Source organism: Sesamum indicum, linkage group LG6 (genome assembly GCF_026168435.1).
Source record: "Sesamum indicum cultivar Baizhima isolate 11 linkage group LG6, ASM2616843v1, whole genome shotgun sequence".
NCBI classification, from domain to species: Eukaryota; Viridiplantae; Streptophyta; class Magnoliopsida; order Lamiales; family Pedaliaceae; genus Sesamum; species Sesamum indicum.
Window position 1 is genome coordinate 4,742,135 of NC_142662.1, and position 18,524 is coordinate 4,760,658.

The 18,524-nt window shown below is 35.2% G+C and overlaps 3 protein-coding genes across 5 annotated transcripts; 2 read left to right on the forward strand and 1 right to left on the reverse strand.

The window, feature by feature from the left end:
- Positions 1-1,323: 1,323 nt before the first annotated feature.
- On the forward strand, positions 1,324-7,002 carry LOC105165130 (secretory carrier-associated membrane protein 4). The gene is made up of 12 exons (XM_011084024.3): positions 1,324-1,563; positions 3,759-3,863; positions 3,947-4,009; positions 4,537-4,570; positions 4,664-4,786; positions 4,894-4,956; positions 5,039-5,132; positions 5,219-5,264; positions 5,354-5,421; positions 5,716-5,764; positions 6,220-6,285; positions 6,682-7,002. The coding sequence occupies exons 1-12, from the start codon at positions 1,501-1,503 to the stop codon at positions 6,712-6,714; spliced, it is 807 nt and encodes a 268-aa protein (XP_011082326.1). The 5' UTR covers positions 1,324-1,500; the 3' UTR covers positions 6,715-7,002.
- Positions 7,003-8,039: 1,037 nt separating this feature from the next.
- On the forward strand, positions 8,040-10,816 carry LOC105165132 (phosphoribulokinase, chloroplastic). The gene is made up of 5 exons (XM_011084027.3): positions 8,040-8,813; positions 9,435-9,519; positions 9,614-9,698; positions 9,954-10,195; positions 10,357-10,816. The coding sequence occupies exons 1-5, from the start codon at positions 8,281-8,283 to the stop codon at positions 10,606-10,608; spliced, it is 1,197 nt and encodes a 398-aa protein (XP_011082329.1). The 5' UTR covers positions 8,040-8,280; the 3' UTR covers positions 10,609-10,816.
- Positions 10,817-11,269: 453 nt separating this feature from the next.
- On the reverse strand, positions 11,270-14,478 carry LOC105165131 (plastidal glycolate/glycerate translocator 1, chloroplastic). Of its 3 annotated transcripts, none has more exons than XR_002287263.2 (9): positions 14,079-14,478; positions 13,666-13,981; positions 13,286-13,547; positions 13,079-13,194; positions 12,773-12,882; positions 12,367-12,544; positions 12,087-12,216; positions 11,501-11,770; positions 11,270-11,411 (listed from the first exon to the last, which is right to left on the reverse strand). XR_002287263.2 is itself a non-coding variant. In XM_011084026.3 (8 exons), exons 1-8 carry the CDS (start codon positions 14,373-14,375, stop codon positions 11,620-11,622), a joined length of 1,560 nt encoding a protein of 519 aa, XP_011082328.1. In that variant the 5' UTR covers positions 14,376-14,478; the 3' UTR covers positions 11,270-11,619. The 3 variants fall into 3 exon arrangements, 1 of the variants encoding a protein (XP_011082328.1); XR_002287262.2 differs by having other exon boundaries at positions 11,497-11,770; XM_011084026.3 differs by having other exon boundaries at positions 11,270-11,770.
- Between the last annotated feature and the right edge of the window lie 4,046 nt (positions 14,479-18,524).

Sequence of the window (18,524 nt, forward strand, 5' to 3'; positions counted from 1 at the left end):
AATTCTTTATGTGTTTTGGTATTATGAAATTTTAAGAAAACAAAATCATGCGCATACAAGTTTTGTTACATAAGAAATATTATTTTAAAAATTAAATCAACTATAAAGTTACAATATATATATTAATGTTTTTTTTCAACATTTTATGTATTAGATATCCAAAAAATACTTATTCTTGAAAATAAGTTGCTGAACTGAATTTTTATTTTATAGTTTTTTTTTAATTTTTGAACTGCTCAAATTAATCTATATTATTATAAAAGAAAACTCATTGATCGTATCAATTTTTTGTTATCCAATTTTTCATTCATTTTGTTATTTCAAAAATCATTGTCCATAATAATAATTTTAATATTTTTTTAATTATTTTATAATTATATTTTTTTCCTCTCAACTCATTACTTTGTTTTTCTCTCTCATACTCTCCAAATTTTGCCCACAATTCTTTATAATTTTAATAAATTGTATTACAATTATTTCTCTCTCTCTCTCTCATATAGTCACATTCTTCATATTTATTTTTTCTTATAAACTTTCATATTTTTAATAAACCCATAATTATAATATCTTTTCTTTCTTACTTCACCTCTCTTAATTTTTTTTACTTGATTTGTATAGATTTAAAGAATTTTGTGGATTTTTTATTTGTTAGTTCTTGAAGTTTCTTATGCATAATCATTTAGGGGTTCGGAAAATTAGGGCTGAAATGAAGAATTAGAGCTGGGATCGTGAAATAAAAAGGTTTGATAGTATTCAATAATTAATACATGAAAACACGCGTTTTTTTCCAATATCATATCGCACTCGCCGTTAAAGCATGATTCAAAGTGTTAAGTTTGTTAAACATACATGACTAAATATGTTTTAGTAAAATACATATAGTATTAAATTTATTTTGTCAATAGTTACAGAATTAAATATATAAAAAGTATCTAAATTACAATATTAAATGTGATTATTTAAAATGTAAAGGACAAATAATATAAAACGTCTATAATTACAGGACTAAAAAGTAAAATTTTGCTTTTGATAAATGATAGCGTCAGTGCGTCGCAACACCGGAAGTGCAAAGCAACGCTCAGGTGATGAACAGTGGGCCCCATCACGGCTCCATTCTCCAATGACTCCTGAGCAAATCATTCAACGTGGACACTCAGAGGAAACGTTGTAAGCGATATAGATAGCCACTGGTGAGGACTCCCACAGCGAATCTACACCCACCGCCCGCATAGGGGCATCTATCGTAATATCTTGAATTTCCGGTGGCAATTAGAGAAATATCAATTTCATTCCGAGTACACTTCAGTATCATGCGTCGTAGTAAAGCAGCAAAATAAAGCACACTCACGAGTGCTACTTACTCAGAACTCACTCTCTCTCCCCCCTTTCTCTCTCTAGCTATATTATACATATACGTACGTAAATATCTGTATCGCTATATAAACCTCATTTACTACTCGACTTTTTCCGAAGTTTTAGCTTTGCGAGAAATTGTTGGCAATGAGTCGGGGAAACGATCCCAATCCATTTGACGAGGAAGAGCCTGAAGTCAATCCATTTTCGGTAACCGCATGCTCCATTTCTCCAGATCTGCCTATTTTTGGAATGTTTTGTGCTGCTTGTAGTTGGTTCTGCGAATGTTGCTTTTTTTCGTGTTGTTTTTGGGTGATTTTATTTAGATCCGAGGCATGCGGCAATGTTTGTGTGGCTAAATTTGATTATGGAGTGAATTAGCCAGATGTCTTCGGCTAAGGGAGGGATGTAGATATTTTGTGTGAATGGGAGGGCAATTTTAGGATTTGGAGAGATTATGGATAAAATAAGGGGCTAGACAGGCTCTCCACCTGTACTCATAGTTTAAAGTAACAGTATCAGCGTTAATATTTGCAGACGATGTTGAATCTGTAACAAAAAATAAGAAAATGTTTATTATTTATGTAATAGTACATTAAGTAAAATATATTGCTAAAAGTTCAAAAGAAATGTAAATTTCATTAACTAATATAACACTCAGGTAATACGGTGTTGTCCTCATACGGCGACAATCGCGATATCATTTGATGTTATTAGATATTATAAACGATACATATGTACTTGGAGAATAACAATTATTGATAGATATTATTGGATCGGAAAGGGTCTGATCTGGATATGGATATCAGCCAATACTTTGAACCATGTCCATAGTGGCTCAGCGTTTGAGAGTGATCTGGGAAGACAGGGAGAGAGAGCTCAATGGTCATAAAAGAAACTTATAAGTACTAAATATTGTTGGGTTTTCTATTACTGGTGATAATTATGAATTAGTTTGAAAAATAAAGTCTAATATGACATGCTGTAGATTAATACTGGAAACTTGATGGCAAACTTTGGTTGAAATTACTGGTTTTCTCTGAAAATAATCAAACTGGTGCAAATATTGCAGAACATATATATAAATTGGAAATATTGTCTGCTGACACATATCGAAACTCCTCTTGTATAAGGAAGTTTGTATAATTGGGTAGGTAACTTGCATGGTTTCACTTTACCAGAAGAAGTGAACAACCATTATATAGGCAACGCTAAGTCCACATTATGATAATATTATCATGATGCTGCAATCTCTTGGCAAACCATGGGGTTCGCCTGCTGTAGGAAATTATCAAGTTAGTGTATTTAGAGTGAATATAGGGAATTGCTATCCTTAACGAGCAAATATGTCGTAAGTCCCTCTGCTGTGAGACCTACAAAACAGACTACCGCCGAAACCACACTAGGTAGACCCCGATTAGCCCTGCGGAGGGCTTAAGTCAGATATTTCGTAGAAGAAAAGTGTATAAGGTTGTAAGAATACTAGGGTAGCAAAAGTTTTGTATCTCAATCATTGATGATGGCTGTATATAGGTTTCCTCCAATTGTATGGTTCCAAGTGAACCACAAATGCCAATATGATATGGTGGTCATTGTGGGTTAGGGCTTGGGAGGGACCAGGGCCAGCTCATAAAGACCCTAAATGAATGAAATAAATCCTGCGCCTATCTGTAATCAAGAATGTGCTTGAGAATATGCTGGGAGCAGGTCTAGATGCGACCTTCATAAGATTACTCCCACGTCATCGTTGATCCTGTATGATGCTATATTCTTGGACCTATTTATGATTGATCTTTAACATCTCCGTATCACCTCTCACTTTCCAAATTCTAAGTGAATCATAAGTGACTGGAAGCTTGACCAACGTACTCACATCTGTAGAGGCTGAATAGCTTATCATAAGTTGAATGATTGTATCCATGATAGAAGAATTTCGCCCATCCATCCCATTCTCCCAAGACAAAATAGAAAGAGTCATGCTTTAGAAGAATGATTAGGTATAAGACGGCTGTAAAGAATTGTGTCATATTAATTGAAATGTGATTAGGATTGTACATCAGCAAGACTGATGGTAATTGCTATATTCTATCATGCACTTGGCAGAAGAAGTTTCATGGAGAGCAAGTATTCATATTTAATTCATGTCTCTCTAACAGATGTGAAATAAACTAATTTTATAATTCAGTGATCTGGCATAATTGCCATTGTTTGAAATCCATGAGATGATAGACTGCTCAACATATATTGACCAGTTGTGTATTACGACTAGTGTCAGTTTGCCTGTTGCATATAGTCAAACAAATGTTTTCTTTCTGTTAATTTTGAATGCCTGTTGATGCTTATGAGAAACTTCTATTTTGTAATTATCCATGTTCTCTTATTATTCCATCTGTTTGGCATTGCAGAATGGTGGCGGGTCGAAGTCACGCATTCCTAAAGTTGTTGCCAATACACTGGGCTTTGGTCAGAAACATGATGCCACAGTGGATATTCCATTAGATGCCATGAACGTAATGTGGTCCATAAGTACTCTGTATGGATTCCTGCGGTACCTTCATACAATCTTTCTTAATGGTGTTGCATAACTTTTCAGGATCCCAAGAAAAAGCAGAAAGAGCTTGCAGCTTGGGAAGCAGATTTGAACAGGAGAGAAAGGGTCAGTTTTTGCTTAGGGTTGGGTTATTAAAAATTGGATTGTTGTAAAGATGTTAGCGTATTATTCTTGTACTCTATGTGTAACCTCATCTTCTCTTCTGTGTGTGTGTGTGTGTGTTTCCCTTTCATTTTTCATCTTTTAGGAGCTGATTTATTTAGCTATCTGCGATTCTGCATTAAATCTTGTGTTGTGTATCTAGCTTTGTATTTGTATACAATATTTTATTTGAAGATAATGGTCCTGATTGATCTGTTCTTTTGAAAAAATTAAATGAAATAGGTTTACAATTTCTACTAACTGTTGAAGTCACTAAAGGAGCAATAACGTTGTATAAGCGTGCAGTATTTGTAGAACCTTATGTTTGGTTATTCAGGAATGTATGCTTGTAATATCAGATAACAATCAACCAGGAGAAAATCATTGGCTTGATCTTTTTTGTTCATGTTCTTTGCATCCTGTCATATTCTATAATTATCTTGCCACGTGCTCTTACACATGGAAAGCACTAAATGACTTCTGATTTCCAGGAGATCAAACGGAGGGAAGATGCTGTTGTCAGTGGTAAGCTATAAGGAGATCAAGACTAGCAAACTTGTTGAGGGATTTTTTTCTCTGTTTTTATGCTTCTAATTGTTTTGCAATCGTTCCATTCAGCTGGTGTTCCTGTGGATGATAGAAATTGGCCTCCATTTTTCCCCATCATTCATCATGATATAGCCAACGAAATACCAGTTCATGCTCAGAAGCTGCAGTATTTGGCTTTTGCAAGTTGGTTAGGTGCGTATGACCTTTTGGTTTTCAGCAACCACCATCTCTTTGTTGAACACCCATGACACTGTATTGGTTTCAAGTTTTGTCACATATTTATGGGATTGCTTGTACAGGTATTGTCCTTTGCCTTGTGTTCAATGTTATTGCAATCACTGTTTGCTGGATAAGAGGCGGTGGTAAGTTTTTATCTTTCTTTTTCTTATAACCTTTTGTTTTAGAGCTTTTGACATTAAATAAAATGCCATTATCTATTTGTAGGAGTGAAGATCTTTTTCCTTGCCATTATATATGCCCTAATGGGGTGCCCCCTCTCGTATGTGCTATGGTACCGGCCTTTGTATCGTGCAATGAGGTGCTTGATATCTCCTTATCTCTCTCTGGAGACTCATAACGTGTTGGAACTAACAGTTATTGTTCTGTATCTGATATTGATTTCAGGACTGATAGTGCGCTGAAGTTTGGCTGGTTTTTCTTGTTCTATATGGTATGTTTGGTTGGGACTCGATGATATTCTACAGTTGTAAGACAATAACTTATCAGTTGTGATGTCTTTGTATCAATTACATTGTGCAGCTCCATATTGGTTTCTGCATTGTTGCTGCAATTGCACCTCCAATCGTCTTTCATGGGAAATCATTAACGTAAGGACCCCTGTTTACACCATCCCCCCACCCACCACCACCACACATGCTTTCACATTTGCACCAAATTTCTTCCCCTAAAGGAGAACTTGATTTTGTTTTTTCTGGTCAAATAATTCGTCCAATGTTTGGATTAGGATATCTTATCAGACTGTATCATGAACATTTTTCCTTCTGTTTGAATTAACATTTTTAACTCGAGAAGTTAGGCTGTTAGCTACCCCCAAAAAAAGTTGCCCATGTTTATCCTTGTTTTCTTTAACTGACGTCTACCTTTCATTTTTCATATATTAGGGGCATCCTTGCTGCCATTGATGTGTTCTCTGACCACGTTTTGGTTGGGGTGAGTTTTCTTTTTGTTATCCGTAGATACTTTATTGTTTCTGTGACATATCGAAAGAATATTCTATTATGATATCCTGAAAATAATGTTATTCTAGCAGCTGAAGTGATTATTAATTAGACATGATTCTGATTAATAATTCCCTGTACCCTGAGGATGCTAGGGTTTCTCCATAAAAACAATTCCTTAATTCTTTTTTGTCCTGCAAGTGTAGGGTGAGCGGTGTTGAGTGATTGCTGTTTTGCATGTTCCGAATTGATTTCTAGTTTCAACTCTTTCTTTGGGTATGCTCACTACCATGTGAAGGCGAAAGCTTGCCTTGTTTTTGTGGGATTCCAATTTTTTTTTGGATGACTTTTCTTGCTTCATCTGCTTTCTTTGCTTAAAGGTTATTTCATACTGTACCTTTTATGCATGTATAGTACATGAATCTGTGATACTTCATTGTGATGCAGATCTTTTACCTGATTGGATTTGCATTCTTTTGCTTAGAATCACTGCTGAGCTTATGGGTGCTCCAGGTTAGACAATTGCAATTCTTCTGTTCTTTATGAGCTTCTCTAGCATTGCTTGTTTAGTTAGTATGAAATGACTTTTATGTTGCAATTCAATTTAGTTCATTCATATCTCTTGTTTTGGTGTTGTGTTTTCTTCATTAAAAGTTTGAGCTGCAAAAACATAGGTACGGTTTTCTCAATAAATAGTTAACTTCAGCTTCCATTATGCCAGGAATTAATAGAGGAAAGCCTACATCTTTCAAGAATTGTGTTTACAATTTTAGTTCTTGATTAGATACATATTATTTAGTGGGTACTCTTCAGATTTTGTAGTTCAAGACGAGGGGTAAATCTTATTGGTGGAATTATTTAGTTGCTCGGTACTTTCCTCTTTGTTCATTTCTCCTCTCTCTTCTGCAGAAAGTATACGCATTTTTCAGGGGAAACAAGTGATACTAGAGCACATCTGGACGTGCCGTGCTTTTCCTTTGGGGTGCTTGAATATATAGATTTATTTCTCCTTCATTTGTGTTTATCATTTTTCAGAGGGTTAATTCAGCTGTTATACGAAGATTGTATTGGACATAAAAATACATTCTTTTATGACTCATCGGTTGCTTAGTAACCAGATTTTTTGCTTCAATTTTTTTTATTCATTTGTAGCAGAATATGAAGAGGCCCCTCATTTTATAACTGCAACATGTTTCCTCTTAAAATATATAGTACTGAGATTTGCTCCTATTTTTCATTTATAAAATAAACCGCCATTGTTGCATATGCTTCAAGAGACTTGTGTAGCCTAGGTGTTGTGGAGGTGTGTCATTGTGTTATTGATCAGAGAAACTGTTCCTGGTGCTTGGAATTGGAGAAGGCATATTCTGTTTTGAAACCACTAATTTGTTGTTGTTCTTTGACGCTGTTCTGCTAATCGTTTGTCTTAGAAATAAACAGCCATTCAAATACATTATCATCTATTCTTACAGACCACTTGGAAGTTGGGAGCGCGAGTTTGGTGTGTGTTATTTTATATTTTCTGGCGTAGGAAAGTACGTCAACTGGGGTATTATTTCGTCTGTGGTCAGTTGAGAATCTTCCTAAGGTTTGTTAAGTGGTTGAGACAATAAATATGCATTGACCACCAAGAACAAACATTTCAGCCCATAAAAGATTGGTATTATAGAATTTGCACTGTGTCTTGCAAATTATAGTATCAAATAATACAGTGTTTTGTATCTTTTACTAAGCATCGTGGGAGGATGATATTGATATGTACTCTATACCTTTTTACTGCCTTCCCAATACATTTTAATCCCTATTTGGAGAGCTTCATTAGAAACTACTAAAAAATAAAGCATAGCATATATATGGTCCTGAAGCAAAGACTCTAAAATTAGTGGCACACAAGAATGAACTACTAAGTAACAAAACAGTTGAAGGTCCAAAGTGAAACGGATCCTGAGAGGGTCCATACTTGCTCCACTCCACATCCTTACATCCCCCCCTCATCCTCTTATCACACCATCATCCTCATGCCACGTGGCAACCCAAATATCCAAACTCAATGAACCACCACCAACCCTTGTCCATTCCTATATTTATCACAAACTTCATCACCTCATCAACAATTTCACCATTTTCTATGATCAATATATTCATTCCCAATTTATTATTAAAAAAAAAAGTAATATGTTAAAATGACAAAAATACCCTTAGAGAGGTGAGAAATGCCAACCAAGTCTCCTTCTTTGTCACCTTAAAATCACCTCCAAATTTGTCTAACGCAAAGGGTAGTCAGAGAAACCCATAAACAGTGACACATCACATTACCCTCGGCCTCTCCCATCCAAGAACTCCCCTTCTTTCATCTTAGTATCCTTTCCTCACACTTTCTTTCATTTGTGTCCCTATAAAGAAAAAAACACAGCCCATTTTTCATGTCTCTAAACCCATTTCACAACTCAGAGTAACACACTAGAGAAACACCTCCAAGCAAGACAGAGAGAGGAGAAGAGAAAAAGCATGGCAGTTTCTACTGTCTACACAGTTCAAATTCAATCCCTCAACTCAATCTCCACACCATCAAAATCCCACTTGGGATTCAACCAACTTCTCTACAGCTCTGGCAAGAAAACCAGGAGGGCTACTCACATATCATGCTCAGCTGATAATGACAAGACTGTGGTGATCGGCCTGGCTGCGGACTCCGGATGTGGGAAGAGCACCTTCATGCGACGCCTGACCAGCGTCTTCGGCGGTGCAGCAGAGCCACCAAAGGGCGGCAACCCTGACTCCAACACCCTCATCAGTGATATGACTACTGTCATATGTTTGGATGATTATCACTCACTCGACAGAAATGGAAGGAAAGAGAAGGGAGTCACAGCACTTGACCCCAAAGCCAATGACTTTGATCTCATGTATGAGCAGGTTAAGGCTGTCAAAGAAGGAATTGCTGTGGATAAGCCTATTTACAATCATGTCACTGGCTTGATAGATCCTCCCGAGTTGATCAAACCTCCCAAGATTTTCGTCATCGAAGGTTTACACCCAATGTGAGTTGCAAATCTTGTTGAGATGGATTCTGGGTTACATGTATATGAAGCATGCGCGTGTTTAGTTGTTCTTTCAATTGTTGTTGTCTGTCTGCATGGATTCTTATAGCAGCTGACGCCATTGGTTTAACAAATGTTGTCTTAAGATGGTACTGATTTTCTTGTTTTTTGCATTTGAAGAATTTACCAAAGATAACTTACTGGTTTTGTGTTGGATATAAGAGTGTTATTAGTGGTGGAAAGAAATTGCGTTATCCTTAAATGTACGGTTGAGGAATGAAGATGGTTCAAAGCATGTCTTCTGCTGACCATGCTGTCCTTGTCACTTCACTTTTATCATTGTATAGTTACTATAGATTCTTTGACTTGATTAAGAAATAGTATCAAATACAGTTCTAAAGCTCAAATTTCCATGTCCCAGTGTAATTTTCTTTTCCCAAGTTATTTTCTTGCAATATTGTCAGAATATTGTAGTAAAATTTCATAGTTGATCGCCTGGGGAGGAACTGTATGAACCTCTTGAATATTGCTTTAACCAAACACTTGAATGTTGATGAGAACAACGGTTAACATACGAAGAATAATCTTAGTTACAACAGTCTTTTTTGTTCTAATGTACAGGTATGATGCACGTGTTAGAGAACTCTTGGACTTCAGTATTTACCTGGACATCAGCCCTGAAGTTAAATTCGCATGGAAAATTCAGGTAATTCTCCTGCAATGTTTATGTAACTTCTCCTTTTTACTTTGGTGATATTATGAAATTAATTTTAACTAACTCTGTTTCATGAATAATGCAGAGGGACATGGCTGAAAGAGGGCACAGTCTTGAGAGCATCAAAGCTAGTATTGAAGCCCGGAAACCAGATTTTGACGCTTACATTGGTAAACCCTTTTCTTTCTGCATAATAACAACGTCCACGTTTTTTAGCAAGTTGTAAAACATTTGTCAAAAAGTCGAGAGAGAAAATCAAATATAAGAACACACAATGTCTATTAAGAATGGTCATGCATCAGCCGTCAAGTTCCATCACTGCGATAGAATTTCGTTAACCATCAACTGTTTATACGGCACAAACATTATACGAATGCAAATTTACACCTGGAAATGATATTCTGATATGGGTTTTCACGTGGCAGATCCGCAGAAGCAATATGCTGATGCAGTGATAGAAGTGTTGCCTACCCAACTCATCCCAGATGATGAGGGGAAGGTTTTGAGAGTGAGATTGATAATGAAAGAAGGCGTGAAGTACTTCAATCCAGTGTACCTGTTTGATGAAGGCTCCACCATCTCATGGGTACCCTGTGGCAGGAAGTTGACTTGCTCTTACCCCGGCATCAAATTTGCCTATGGTCCTGAGACTTACTTTGGCCATGAGGTATGCCAGCTACAAGAATCCCCAATCATTACGCACTTAGCAACGTGAATAAACAAGTGAAATTGTGTTTTCTAGTGTTTAATTTTCTTTCATGTTTTTGTGCACATATCACAATCTGTCTTGAAAGTTTTCTGACAATCTATTCTCCTTCAATCTTGCAGGTCTCAGTTTTGGAGATGGACGGACAATTTGACAGACTAGACGAGCTCATTTATGTTGAAAGCCACCTGAGCAACATTTCCACCAAGTTCTACGGTGAAGTCACCCAACAAATGTTGAAGCATGCAGATTTTCCAGGCAGCAACAATGGAACAGGGCTCTTCCAAACAATCGTCGGCTTGAAGATCAGAGACCTTTACGAGCAGATTGTCGCAAGCAAGGTTGCTGCTCCATTGGAAGCCACAAAGGCCTAAGAAATGCCTAAAACTATTGAGATAGGCACCAGCCCTCTAATTTTTCTGTATGTTGTATGAGTTGAGTGAGGGTAATCCTCATAAAAATTGAGATATTCTCCGTTGTGTATCTATTTTTCAGTTGGCTCTCTGGAGACCTGTAACATAGAGAAACGAAAGCACATATGAAATGGAGACATGTATAAAACATATTTCAGTGATCAAAGAAGCTCCGGTAGTCAAACAGAAGATCGGAGCAGGCTAAAGTAGTGCCAGTAACAAAAAGAATATATTTTTGTATGAAGCACCAGTAGAAAGATTTAGGCATAAAAGGAATCCAAAAGTGGTTGATTTCAAGATTCACTTGTTTGTCCTATTTCTGTATATTTCCAAGAAAAAATTGTAGAATTAATGTTAACTCTGTCTGCAAGAAAATTTGGCTTTTCTTCTGGAGAGTTTAGTTACTAAATGCAGCCAAGTCTGAAAATGATTGATCTTGTGAAATCACTTTTATTATATTTTGGACATGTAAGAAATTATAAGATAAAATTCAGAAATTAGATGTTAGAAAAAAAGATAGTGGTAATATGTTGTCTGTTTAACATAAGAAAAATAAAATATCCTTCGCCTGGGCAAAGTGAACTTATTTCAGCTGCTTCGTTGACATGGAAACAACAGAAAATAAAACCAAGATTGGGATTAGACTATTTAGCTGTATGTGATGAACTACATATATACACAAGAACTTAGATCATCAATTTGAATAGAATAATCATTACAAATAGGTTGGTTACAACTTGTGAAGAGGGTGCCAACCTAAAATCCTGAAAAATCGAAAGGGATGCTTAAAATTTGAGGAAGAAAATAAAAACCAGAAAACCAGATGTAAATATGCAAGGTTATACATACGGACGTGCAGTGAAATGGCCACGACATGAAAGATTGTTTTCCACCAATATGAGCTAGAATTTCTGCAGAAAGCGCTGCCTGTGATCAGTTTATGTCATTCTTAATTGCATAAAGGTGATTTTTTCAGCCAATTATTGTTAGCAAGCTTTGTCTGACTGCTGGAACTGAGCAAATCACAGAACCAAAAATTCCTGTCAGGGCATATGCAATTGCACAAAATGGAAGGGCCTCTGGTTCCTTGGCAGACAATGCAGCTGTTCCCAATCCATGTGCACTGAAATAGCAAACCAGAAAGTGAATATCCAAATGCTCAGTGAGTGTTTTTCCTGATTTGGCACCGGTTCGGGGGTGCGGGTATTGGGTTGGTCCAAGAATCATGTGAAGCAGCAGAAGGAAATTTTAACAATTTAAACTTTGATTGAGATGGTCATTCAATACAATATTTAGCTTGTTTGTGATAATAAGATACTAAATTAATTCTATGTTTGTCGTCTAGTATTTTGGATGGTGTGCACATGTGGATTTCAATAACTAAAAGTTTAATTTTCTTTTCATATTCTCAAGTTCTGCAATGTTTGGATTTCTAGTACCTTGATGCAGTCGCTATTCCTCGAGCAATAGGATCACGGAACCCTAATTTGTCGAGAGTTGTCTGAACAAAGTTGGCCCCGACGAGTCCAGTTACTACAACCACAGCTGCTGTAAGAGATGTATTGGCACCTGAGACAAATAAAGAAGCGGATGTAATGTTTCTACATGAAAATGCATTATCGCAAACTCTCAAACTGTGATTAGTTGATTTACACAGAAAATATATATAGCCAAAAGTTTTTGAACCGGATTAAAGGCTAGAATAAGTAAGTTTTCAACCTTCAAAGAAAGATACAATGCTGAGAGCAAGTGCCACAGTTATGCATCTGGGAAGAACTGATACAGTTAAAGAAGGTTCCAGACCAACCAGTCGTCCAATGAGGGCGGTTGAATACAAAGAGAACAGAGTGGACAGGATAACAGAGGTGAATATCTCTGCAGCATGTCTCTTAACAAGCTGAACATGACATTTCAGAAAGAATTGAGAAGTTTAGATCAGTGATTCTTCCAGGAAAATGGCATGAAAATTTGCTTAAATCAACAATGTGAAATGAGTCTTGGTGAAGCCAAATTAGTACCTAATAACCAACATAGATTTTTCCTCTGTTGACCAGAGCAACGTTAACTTTCAGAAACCAAATTATTTGCACTAGCATAAATGGTTCCATTGGAAATCATTTGTTACCTTTCTCTGTTGGAACATTGAGAAGGCAAATGAGAGAATAACTGATCCAAGGAATCCCATTAGAATGTCTCCAGCTCCAGGATTTGATGAGGCCTTTGTAAGATAGTATCCTGTCATGCTTAGTTAGCTCTCTAATTTATGATACGCTTAAGTGTCAGATTGCATAATAATAAACAACAAAATGGATATTATCTTTGATTTTTTTAGTGCAGATAGGCTAGTAGCAGTTAACATTTGATGAAATTTATGCCGTTTCACGACCACTAATCAACCACCACAACCCTTCAAAATTAGTTAGACCATTACCGAGAACAGGATTCAGTCCAGAACGTGATAGTTGTCCATAGGCAAATGCCGCTAGATCAGCTGATAGCGCACAGCAAATAATGGGATGGAAAACCTTCTTCACCACATTCGGTAGCCTGAACACCAGAATAAACCAAATGCTGGAAGATATATGCTGGAGAAGTTAAATGGAAATCAATGCTGGACTAGGTAAATGCTTTTTCTTACCCAGAACCAAGAAGGTAGCCTAAGACGGTTGAAGCAAGGAGAAACGGCAAGCATGTTCTGGCATTTGTCCCAAGTAGAGTTGGATAGAAAAATGCCGACACAAATGATATAACGAAAATACCACTCCAAGCCCATAATTCTACTGAAGAAAATGGAGAAGGCTTAGGCATAGGTTCAGCCGGTATCATTTCAGTGTTTACCATCTTTCTCACTGCTATAGCTGTAAAACCTGCTACAGAAAGTGAAGCCAGCCATCCTCCAACTACAGACAGACAGAAAATAAAACTAAGTGAAATCCATTACAGTTAAACTAAAACCAATTATCACCGGTTAAAACACTTTTCTAGATTTTCAATCTAACTCAGAAAACAAGGTCATACCTATAATGAAAATGATTTTAAGTCCTGAAGCAGCTGGAATATCTTTAACAGCCAGAGGGAGAACCACCAAAGAAGGCACATAGAACAGAGGAAGCCACCTCTGAATGAAAAGAAGCGCTGGCTGAAAGAAGTTCATCAAGCTAGTTGCCGCAGCAGGGACAGTGGAGTCGAGAACCATCAAAATGGTAAATATACAAAACATCCCAAATAAAGCACTTGGGAATTTAATGGCAGCAGCCACGAATGCCTTCTTCAAGAGCTTATCCATGGCCAGTATAATCCCCAATGAAACTACCAAATGCAACAGTTTAACAACCTACAACACAGAAGCATGTTAAGGTTCCTTCGCCACACAACCAAAAATTCAAGAATCCCAAACGGGCCATTGATAAACACTTTGCATACATGCTTACCGTGCTACCAGCTGAGGAAGTCAAACCACTTTCCGATCCGGTTGATTTCACGTAAACCCTTCTCCTGGAACCCATTTCCTGATGATTAACAAGCAAAAGTCCGGAATTGAGCCCAACAACATGAGTTGGTTGCCCATTCCGGTTCATACCCCCAGAATTTGCAGCTACAGTAAACAACTTGAAGGAGATTTTTCTGGGATTTTTCCCTGGATTGAAGTGAGACACTCTTGAACAATGGCGACTGGGTAGGAGAACAAAAGGAGTGAAAATTTGAGAAATCGCGGAGGTCGCGGCCATGGTAGCTGAGGAAGAGAAGAAGGGAGTATAGGAGTAGAAGGGATGACATTTTCTTCAACTGTGACTGTGAGTGTGTGAAAATTGTGTGGACCTGAGAAGATCTTGGAAACCAAGATGATGAGTATGGCTCTATACACCAACAACATCCAATCATTCATTACCGAATAGATTCCCGGCAATAATTTCAATTTACAGTTTTGTTCGTTACCCTAAGGCCCTGTGGGCCCATACTACACACATAAATGGGTCGTAGGCCCATATCTTAACTCTTATTGGGATTAATTAACAAATAACTCAATGGCCCATGATTTGGCCCAATGGTCAGCTCATGCTTTGTTAAGTCCACCTTACAAATCCTTGGGATACATTTTCAAAATCTCAAATAATTTCTATTCTTGTAGAAAAAATCGTAAGTTAAATAGTAATAAAAATTAAGAATATTTTAAAATAAAAATAAAAAATAAAATTAAAGTGTTTGATAAAATAAGTTAATATTTCAAAATTTTGCAAAATTAGGTGCAAAAGTTGGTATGGAGCTCTTTATAACTTAATTTAATTTAAATAATTCAAAAAAAAAGACAAATATTATAAACCAAAGCAATCTGTTCATTTTTTTTTTTAGCAATAAGTTTATGAACGCTTATTTTAAATCGTTGCAAACAATCCCTCAATTCGAGTACAATATTTATCAATTCAAAATATCCGAGCAAGTATATTAAAGTAGAATTTTTGCAGGAGGAGCAAAACCCCCAAAATAAAGACCCCTCGATTTTTAAGAACGTTTTTTGATAAACGTCAATAGTTCAAGTATAACTCTTTTTACTAAAAAAAAAAATAAAGAATTTTTTTATCATACAAGTTTATGAATATTTAGATTATACTCGTTTCTAATGGTGTGGGGCCCACAATAAACGTCAGAGTTATTTACGATAGAAAATCCAAAACAATCCCTCCAAAAAGTGGGAATTTCAGCAACAAAATAAGGCGTGTGGAGAAAAAAGACAGACACAATTATGTGATGAGTATATGGGAAGAAGGAAAAGTTGACGTGTGATGAGTCACGAGCACTATGTTGTCCAAACTATTAATTAATAAATTCCAAGTTGGGTGGAGCCCACTTGCCCCTACCCTACGTTTTAAATCTAATTATTAGACTCTTCACTATAAATAAATAAATGGAAAAAATCATTTCAATTGATATGGACCACATCAGCATGTGCTAAAGTTGAATGTTATGGACAAATTAACAAACTAATATTTCATGAGTTGCACTTTTTCTATGATCCTTAATCTTAATGATGTACTGCTCATAATTAGTAAAATATGGGACGAGTAGTGATTGTTATATTATATGTACGTGTATTATTTATATTATTATTTAGGATTAAAGGCAATTTTAGTCCCTTAATTTTAGGCTATTCTCGTTTTAGTTCCGCAAGTTACTAGGATTTCATTTTAGTCCCCTAAAATTGAAAAAATCTCAATTTTGGTACAAATTTCTTCGAAAAATTCCCTCACTCGTCGGAAAAAGTCACATGCCACTCATATGAATTTTTAAATTGGGGACTGCGTTTTTATTGGTTGAAACGGATGACATGGCAACTACATGGCGCTGACGTGGCGACGACATGTAAATTAAAAAAAAAAGGCCTGACCAGGATATTTAATCCACATCATCAAAATAAAAAAAAAAGAAAAAGAAAAGTAAACACAATAGGTATGTATGAACCCTCTTCTTCCATTTCCCCTAAAATCTATGTATGTTTGATGAAGTGGATATTTTATCCACGTCAGGCCCTTTTTTTTTTTTATAAATTTACATGTTGTCACCACATCAGCGCCATGAAGTCGCCATGTCATCCATTTCAGCCAATAAAAACACAGCCCTCAATTTAAAAAGTCACATGAGAGACATGTGACTTTTTCTAGCGAGTGAAGCAATTTTTCGAGGAAATTTGTACCAAAATTGAGATTTTTTCAGTTTTAGGGGACTAAAATGGAACCTTAGTAAGTTACGGGACTAAAACGAGAATGACCTGAAGTTAGAAAACTAAAATTGCCTTTAATTCTATTATTTAAAAGTGTGTACATAAAATCGGCATAAAAATATAGTAATGACAAATTTATGTACTCTTGACATGTATGTATATGCTATATTTAATATTAAAAAATACAGAAGATAAGAACGATAAAATATATTATATTTTTATAGATAGTAGATGAATTAGAACTAAAAGTAATATATAACCATGCATTAATTTAGTTATATTTAGTTTTTTGTTTCAATCGCGTATTTTGCCCGATAAACATTCAAAAGAATCGCGTTTCCTTTTTCGTATAATTAAAATTGAGATATCAAACATCATTTCTTAAAAAAATATTATATACATACGTGTTTTATATATGTAAGAAAGACATTTTCACCAACAAGGTACTGCTAAACTATGAATGTCTGTTTTTATTTTGTTGCCCGTCATAATTTAAAATATTTATGCTATGGTCTAATGTATTTTAGAAATACTTTAGAAGTGCTTAAGAGGGCTGGAGCTCCGATTGTTGGAAAAAGAACATATGAGCACAACATGGAGAAAGCTTTTGTTATAGCCTTCTGATGTTAAGGTTGATGGGAATGAAATAATATGAAAATTGTAGGAAAGGAAATATAAACGTCGTAAAACTATTAGGATGTTCAAAGTTGTACTTGGGGCATACAGAATTTGTATATATAAATATCTTGGAACTGTATAATTTTATACGAACTATTGATCTATAAATTAGAACAGTCATCATGAGTCCGTACATAATTAAGATCAAATCAAAATGATCCCATATATATAAAAGAGGCCCGAATCTTGGTCATTTTTGAAATTATTGAAAGAATTAAGAGTATTTCTGTAAATTTTTAATACCATCAGATAATCTCAGGTCACGTTGGTTAAAGAAAAAAAGAAAGGTATATATATATATATATATATATATATATTTGTGTTTTCCTTTCAAATGATGAAAAGAATAAATAAATCGCATTAATGCATTAACACTTTATGATGCTCATATATAAATTTATGTGTAGGATGTAGTTGCTTATGAAGCAATTGGGAGGCTTGCATGTGTATAATTAGGCATATATTCTTGATACCCTGTAAAGTGTAGTTTTTTTTTTTTTTTAATAATTAAAACAAAAGGTGTAGGCATTTTTTCATTTTTTTTTCATTATATGAATGTAAAGTGTAGGGCTTTATGGGCAGTGAAACCAATTAAATGACAATATAACTTTTGTATTAGTCAAATGACTAAATTTTCATTTGGATTTGCAATATTTGAGTTCTTTTCTAAAAGGAGTAATTACGTGTATGATTATATCAATATTTCGATAAATATATATTGGCCCGTTTATTTTTAGTATTCAATTAAATAAGTGACAAGATTATTTTTAATTAAATAAATAATAAAAAATTGAATTAATTATAAATTGTTTACTTAGATGTATTTAGCCATGTATTTACTTTGATTGATACACATGGATTGAGTAGAGAAATTATTATTGAACCCTTTAAATGGTATTAAAGACAAAAGTACTATGGGTAAAATTGAGAAATCACATGCTTATCAAGTTCGTTGTGGTATGTTGGTCAGTAGGTAGAACATTGATTAGTACAAGGCCCATGGTCTAATACCGAGTCTTCACACATCAAAGTAAATTATACTATGCTATACTTTTTTTTTTATTAAAACTAATACGTTAAAGTAAAGGGGCCTAATATATTAGAATTAATAAATAAATTACAATAACTCACATGAAACGAGATAAAATGTCTATTTTCAGTAGAACTCAAATTTATAATTTTAAATTTATTCATAAAATTTTATCTTTAATCATTAAATTAAGACATCACCCATAGAGTATTTTGAGTTGGGTTGCCTGCACATGACCTTTTTGTTTTTAGTTATTATTTTTATGGTTTGGTTGCACATGACTTAATTCAACAGGCTAGAGAACATGATTTTGGTACCACCCCTTAGCCTCAATCATTCTGGAGATAAGCACAAAACAATATTCTCCATTTTCTAAATTATGTTTGTAATATATAAATTGTATTTGCTTTAAATCATTATTGTAATATAATTCTTGATATTTTGATAAAATAT

Bases quoted from the DNA above. Each gene is read 5' to 3' on its own strand.
- LOC105165132 (XM_011084027.3), top strand. From the start codon at position 8,281: ATGGCAGTTTCTACTGTCTACACAGTTCAAATTCAATCCCTCAACTCA. The intron at 9,699-9,953 runs GTAAACCCTTTT...TTCACGTGGCAG, and splicing joins AGATTTTGACGCTTACATTG to ATCCGCAGAAGCAATATGCT. The intron at 10,196-10,356 runs GTATGCCAGCTA...TCAATCTTGCAG, and splicing joins AGACTTACTTTGGCCATGAG to GTCTCAGTTTTGGAGATGGA.
- LOC105165131 (XM_011084026.3), bottom strand. From the start codon at position 14,375: ATGGCCGCGACCTCCGCGATTTCTCAAATTTTCACTCCTTTTGTTCTC. The intron at 12,545-12,772 runs GTAACAAATGAT...TGTCATGTTCAG, and splicing joins CAATGTTCCAACAGAGAAAG to CTTGTTAAGAGACATGCTGC. The intron at 12,217-12,366 runs GTTGAAAACTTA...TATTTGTCTCAG, and splicing joins CATTGTATCTTTCTTTGAAG to GTGCCAATACATCTCTTACA.
- LOC105165130 (XM_011084024.3), top strand. From the start codon at position 1,501: ATGAGTCGGGGAAACGATCCCAATCCATTTGACGAGGAAGAGCCTGAA. The intron at 1,564-3,758 runs GTAACCGCATGC...TTGGCATTGCAG, and splicing joins CTGAAGTCAATCCATTTTCG to AATGGTGGCGGGTCGAAGTC. The intron at 4,787-4,893 runs GTGCGTATGACC...TTGCTTGTACAG, and splicing joins GGCTTTTGCAAGTTGGTTAG to GTATTGTCCTTTGCCTTGTG.